The 6,389-nt window shown below is 29.7% G+C and overlaps 1 protein-coding gene across 1 annotated transcript; it reads left to right on the forward strand.

Moving 5' to 3' along the window:
* Nucleotides 1-3,012: 3,012 nt before the first annotated feature.
* Nucleotides 3,013-6,004, forward strand: LOC149200037 (binding partner of ACD11 1-like). Its single transcript, XM_089402578.1, has 4 exons — nt 3,013-3,363; nt 4,342-4,417; nt 4,585-4,701; nt 5,435-6,004. The coding sequence occupies exons 1-4, from the start codon at nt 3,254-3,256 to the stop codon at nt 5,777-5,779; spliced, it is 648 nt and encodes a 215-aa protein (XP_089258704.1). The 5' UTR covers nt 3,013-3,253; the 3' UTR covers nt 5,780-6,004.
* Nucleotides 6,005-6,389: the final 385 nt, after the last annotated feature.

Genomic DNA, 6,389 nt, shown 5'->3' on the forward strand with positions numbered 1-6,389 from the left:
GTCACTGTTATCCCATTCTTCATCAGAATCATCATGTTCTTGATCATATCTGTCTGTCTCTTCTCTTTCTAATAATTGCTCAATATCAAGAGCAAATATTTCTTGTGGTAATGAATCATCTAACCATGGTGGTGCTTCTTCTCGGAAACAACAACATAAAGGAAATAAGAAAACATTTGAAAGCTTGTACCTTGGATCAATAGATATTTCTCCTCCAAAACTGATAAACAAATCAAATACGGGTTCATGCTAATTGTTGTCATTTTGGACTACTACTGTATCTTCATGAATGAATTCAAACTCTACAATATAGTCAAAAAATATAAACCACAAATGTATTAAATCCAGAAATATTGTAATGTTTATTATAGATTATACTTATCAATATTATTAACTATTTAATTTATACAAATAAATTAATTATCATTAAAATATTTATAACAAATAATTTTAAAATAAAATTTGACTTTTAATTAAAACTTTACATTAAAAACTACATTTTAGAAATATAAAATTAACCATCATTATGATAAGTAATATAACATTTTGTTTGAAACCAATGATGATGAAGTAATTTCTTTTAAATGTCAATGAATTATTATAAAAAAATATTTTATAACATATTTATTTAATGAAAAAGAGATGAATTATAATATTTAAGTGGGTGCTCTTTCTCTTTTTTATTATTGTAATTGAATGAAATTTTACTTAAAATAAACGTCATATCATAACCGTTCATCATTATTTTATTTTTTTAAAATTATGATTATAATTTTATTTGAAATACATAAACCAAAGCATGAGGTTTAATTTTTAATTATAATTATAATATATATTATAAACTAATTTTAGATAGCATACTTTAATAACATAAATTTTCATTTATAAAAAATTTACACTGGATAATTCCAGATTTATTAAGCAAAAAAATCTCTTAGCTTTTATCCATAATACTATTAGAGATATTTCTTTTATTATTATTTTTTCACTTTAAGAGTCAAGCTTAGAATCAAGAAGTTAAAATGGTTGTAAAGTTTATATTTCAAAAGTAATTTAATATTAAATAATTAATATTAATATTTTTTTTGTAAGTTTGATAGAACTATATGATATACCACTTTAATTAGGTTGGGGAATTGAACCTGTGATTTTACATTAAAGAATTTCTTAACAAAACAAATTATTGTTTATCCAAGACCTATGGACTAATATTAATATTTTTTATTTTTTATTAGAGATTTGGTATTATTTTAAATGTTTTTTGAAGGAGGTTTTTGACTATTATAAGTTTTGGGGTTTTTAGTCAAATTATATGATTTTGATGTCTAAAATGCCTTTTTGACCACATATATGGATTCAACACCCTAAAAGCCCCTTGGACTACTCATACTCAAAATCGTGATTCCAACTAATCCTTGTTACAGGCAAATTCAACCTGAAAACATACCCCAAAAAGCTACATATAACATTTAAACTAAAACTTTTTTGAGTTTTTAATTTAAATTTTATTTTCACTCAAATTGAGAGCAAGTTTGAAATTTAGAAACTATTTTCACATATTAATTTGATTGTTTTAGAATCAAATCATATATTTTAGAGGAGTCTAACTCTTTGAGGTTTTGTTTTGTTTTTGAATCTTGGTGAATCATATAATTTTATGTTGTTTAAATGGCTTTAACACCTTTGAAATTTATGTGAACATATATTATATAAATTTTACAACTTAAGCTTGTGATTCTTACAATTTTTTGTTGAATTTTAGAAAAAAAAAACTAGAAATTATGAAGGAAGAAAAACCCTAGAACATAAAATATTTAAATTAAATATATTTTAAAATAAAAATTCAAATTGACTGATTGTATTTATGGTGAAAATGTCTATTACAAATAATATGGAAGTCAAATTTAATTTTGATTAAAACTTAAAAATTTCATTCTATGAACACAATTTTATAACCTAAACATTTGATTTTATAAGCATAATTGTAGAAATTAACATTATATGTTGTAGATAATATAATATATTATTTAAAAACCAATAATTATTAAGGAATTAAAAAAAACTGTCAAGAAATAAATTTTTTACCATATTAAACATTAAAATATTATTTTACCATATTTATGATAGAATATTTAACATTTTTATAATGAAACTATTTAATTTAATTATTATTATTATTATTTAATTAAATTTTACTTAAAATAAATATAATATCATAACCATTAATTACCATTTTTAGATATTTTTAAAAATTAAACATTAATATAAATCAATATATAATTGTATTTTTTATTATATTTTATGAAATTTAAAATATAAAAAACACACATCCCTGTTCGAAAAAGACACTGCTTAACTTTTGACTATGATATTAAAAGTGCTTTTATATCTCATACTTTAATAACTAAAACTTCCATATAAAAAGGGCTAATCTTATTGATTCCTCAATAACACATCGGTGATTCCAACCTTACCAAGGGAAAATCAATCCTCAACTTTTATCCATAATAATATACAAGGTTTTTTCTGTCACTTACACACTGAAGCTTAGAATCTAGAACCTAAAATAATTATATTGCTTGACAAAGAAGTAATTGCAATCCTTTTCTATGGAAATCAATTACCCTGGTCATGTAGAGGACATGAGTTTATGAGGTGCATTTCAAACTTAGAGTTTCAATGTGGTGCATGACAACTATTATAAATTAAAAAGAAAACATAAGTCAATAATCTTATAATAAATTCATTTAAAAGTGGATTGTTTACAACTAGATTTCACCCATTGGCTCATTTCTCAATAAAGGGAAATACAAAGATTTAATGGGTGTGTTCAAATTCTATTGCTTTGAAAATGGCACCGACATTATTTGGTGTGGTACATAGATTCCTATGGTCTCTTAATTGTAATCATTTCATCTTTTTTTATAATTAGGGGTCTCATTTGCTAGAGGAAAGGGATTTGACATTAAACAACTCCACACCTAACACACTAAATACGAAACATAGGATTCTTGCTTGAGAGTCCAGAGACAGAAACTTGTTCACATTTCATGAAAAATGCTTCAATAAATTTTGGGAAATGGTCAGTGGACTTTGTCAATAAAAAGCTTACAGTAAAGAATTTACTTAAACTTCCTAGCTAATCAATGTGACAGTATTTATATGAGAGCAGTTTTTGCTGATCCCTCACAATCTCAGTCGCAAGAAGAAAATTGTGCATCATAGCAATTTGCCCGTGTTAACAGTTGCCATTATGGAGGATTACACAGTGCAGGTCTGTAATTTATCTCCCAAAGCAACTGTGCAGGATGTTAAGCAGTTCTTCTCTTACTCTGGCACAGTTAAGAAAGCAAAATTACAAAGGTGTGTGCTGCATTCCTTGCTTGAATTTTATGTTGAATTGCCTTTTTTCTATTTCTGTAACTACCCAATCTGTGGATGAATTGTCAACATGGATTTATCAGAGTTAGAGAGCACGGATCTGTTTTACAGTAAAGTCCTAATGATGTGTTTAGTGATCTAGTAAAAACCCACAGCTGAAATTTTCATATGCAAGTGCCGAGTTTTCAAATAAGAGCAGTGATTTATGAAAAAGGTGCTGAATGTGATAAGACTTGACATTAGCGAGACATTACAATTCAAGCCAATTAGCATTCCCTCCTTGAATTTTATGTAGAACTGCTTATTTTCTATTTCTGGAACTATCCAGTTTGTTAATGAATTGTCAACATGGGATTTATCAGAGTTTGGAGAGCACGGATCTGCTTCACAGTGAAGTCCTAATAATGTTTTTACTGATCTAGAAAAAAGTCAACCGTTGAAATTTTCATATGAAAGTGCCGAGAGTTTTCAAATAAGAGCAGTTCTACATTAGTGAGACTGGAAAATTCAAGCCAATTAGCATTCCTTCCTTGAATTTTATGTAGAACTGCTTATTTTCTATTTCTGTAACTACCCAATTGTTAGTGAATCGTGAAAATAGAATTTATCAGATTTGGAGAGCGCAGATCTGTTTCACAGTGAAGTCCTAATAATGTTTTAACTGATCTATCAAAAAACCAACAGTTGAAATTTTCATATGCAAGTGCTGAGAGTTTTCAAATAAGAGCAGCGATTTATGGAAAAGGTGGTGAATGTAGTAAGACTTTACAATAGTGAGACCGGAAATCTCAAGCCCATTTGCAGCCCTGATGATGTTATTTTTTTTATGGTAGAGCTGGAGAACATTGATTTACATAGAATTATGTTAATTTTAAAGGATTTTGGATTGAAATCCATAGTTAAGGTTTGTAAAATTGGGCAAAAACCCTAATATTATTGTTTCTCTTTTGGTGCTGGTAGGGCTGGACAGTGGTCACAAGTTGCTTTTGTGACTTTCAAGGAGCCCTATGCTTCAGAAACTGCTATCCTTCTGAATGTAAGCATGTTTTTCTTAATTTATTCAGCGTTTGGAAATAATAAGATGCAAAGGATAAAGGATCACATTCAGATAGAAAATGTTGTTCTGATTTTACTTTGTTTTCTTTGGGGTTAAGCTATCTGAAATGATTAAAGGGGCTTTGGTGGTTTTGGAATTGTGAACAGGGAGCCACAATCATAGATCAGAGAGTACGTATAGTATACTGGGAAGGATCAGAGGAGGCAGTTAATCGTTGGAAGAAGCAGATGATGGAACTTCAAGAAGAAGACAACGCACCAGGAGTATTGTTCATTTACCTAATTTCCTAAATATCTCACAATATATAAATAAACTCGAGAAGGCAGGGTACAGTGAGATCTATTCGTGTAAAATCCCTTGAATATGGCATTGAAACCTGCCTGCCCTGCCATAGTCATTTTCAGATAAAATAAATTTCATCACAATTTTTAGGTCTCTATATGTGTTCACAGGTCTATGATCCTTTAATTTTGTTTGTGAGGGTTTCTGTAGATGAGTGCCATTGATGTGCAGAGTGCATTAATTGTAGTATTATTGAATACTTCAAAGATCTTTTAATGACTTCAAAGGCCATTTTACTGAACACCCAGGGATGGTACCATCCCAATATTTGGCTCTCACATGAAAACCTAAAGTCAGACCTAGGGAAAAATATGTAAAACAGATTCCATATCATAGTTAGCTCGATTTGTTTTCACTGTTTGGTAGAAAAACGTGATCTAATTTTGCTTGCAGTAGAGGGAAAACCCTACCCTTGGTATTCAACTGATTCAAGTAGATTCAAAAGGCCACCTTCCCTATTACTGATGAGAGGATAAGAAGGTACAAATTATACTAAATCAAAAAATTTAGAAAGTCGGTCCTTAGCGTGAAATGTGATTATCTCAAGTTATTAGCCAAAAATAATGTTCTTGAGTATAAAGTTATTCACAGCAGTGTTACTGCTGAGTAGTTTCAAGTCCTTGAGAAGTGTCTAACATGGCAATTTATTTGCAGATTAGCAGCTATCTTCCATCTCCTGGCCAGGCAGTAAATGTGGTTACCACAATGCTTTCTAAAGGATATACCTTAGGAAAGGACACAGTAAACAAAGCCATTGAGTTAGACCAGAAGTATCAAGTCATAAACACCACTGCAACCAATTTGACATCTTTTGGCAAGTTCGTTGGGCAAACAGCATACAGTGCAGGAACTGCAGCCGGGAGAGCAGCATACAGTGCAGGAACCGCAGCTGTCAACAGCAGTTATTTTTCTTCAGGAGCCATGATGGTTTCTGGAGCTCTGAGCAGGGCAGCCAAAGCTGCTGCTGATTTGGGTACTAGAGGTAATACAGAAACATAAGTAAAAGCAGAGACTTATGTCAGTAGTCGATCTTAGCTTAGAGATATAATTTAGTGGGTACTATTTGCATATGGTGTATGCAATATGATGAAGTAATAAACTAGTCCATATTTGATACTTGCTATTTCAAGTATTCCCTACTCAGGGACTTTAAAGGAATTATGTATTCAAACCTATATTTTCTTGTCATTTTGGGTTATACATTCTGACTTTTACATGTTTAAAGATATGGCCAAATGGATACTATCATGGATCTGAGATTCCAGATGTAAATGTTCTAACAAGCCAAGTAAACGTATTTACCTTAGTTGACTCTCCTCTGGAGATATGTTAACCTAAATCTTACATGGGGCACTGATTATCTAATAGACCATTGCAAAATTTTCCAGTGTCATGATCTTGTATCCATTTGAAATGCAAGATCTATATTAACTTGATCGAATAAGAATCTTAATTGCATTTGCATGTAGAAGAAACCTGATTTTTTAACAAAGATATAATAGGGCTTAGTGCCTGTAATGGCTACATTATCTTGATAGAATAGAGTCTAATACATCAACATTAATGATTGATTTTATAAAAAGATGATAAATCTTTTCATAACAATAAG

Source organism: Pinus tabuliformis, chromosome 2_1, assembly GCF_031772625.1.
Source record: "Pinus tabuliformis cultivar Carrire ecotype Pingquan chromosome 2_1, CPIR1, whole genome shotgun sequence".
Taxonomy (NCBI): domain Eukaryota; kingdom Viridiplantae; phylum Streptophyta; class Pinopsida; order Pinales; family Pinaceae; genus Pinus; species Pinus tabuliformis.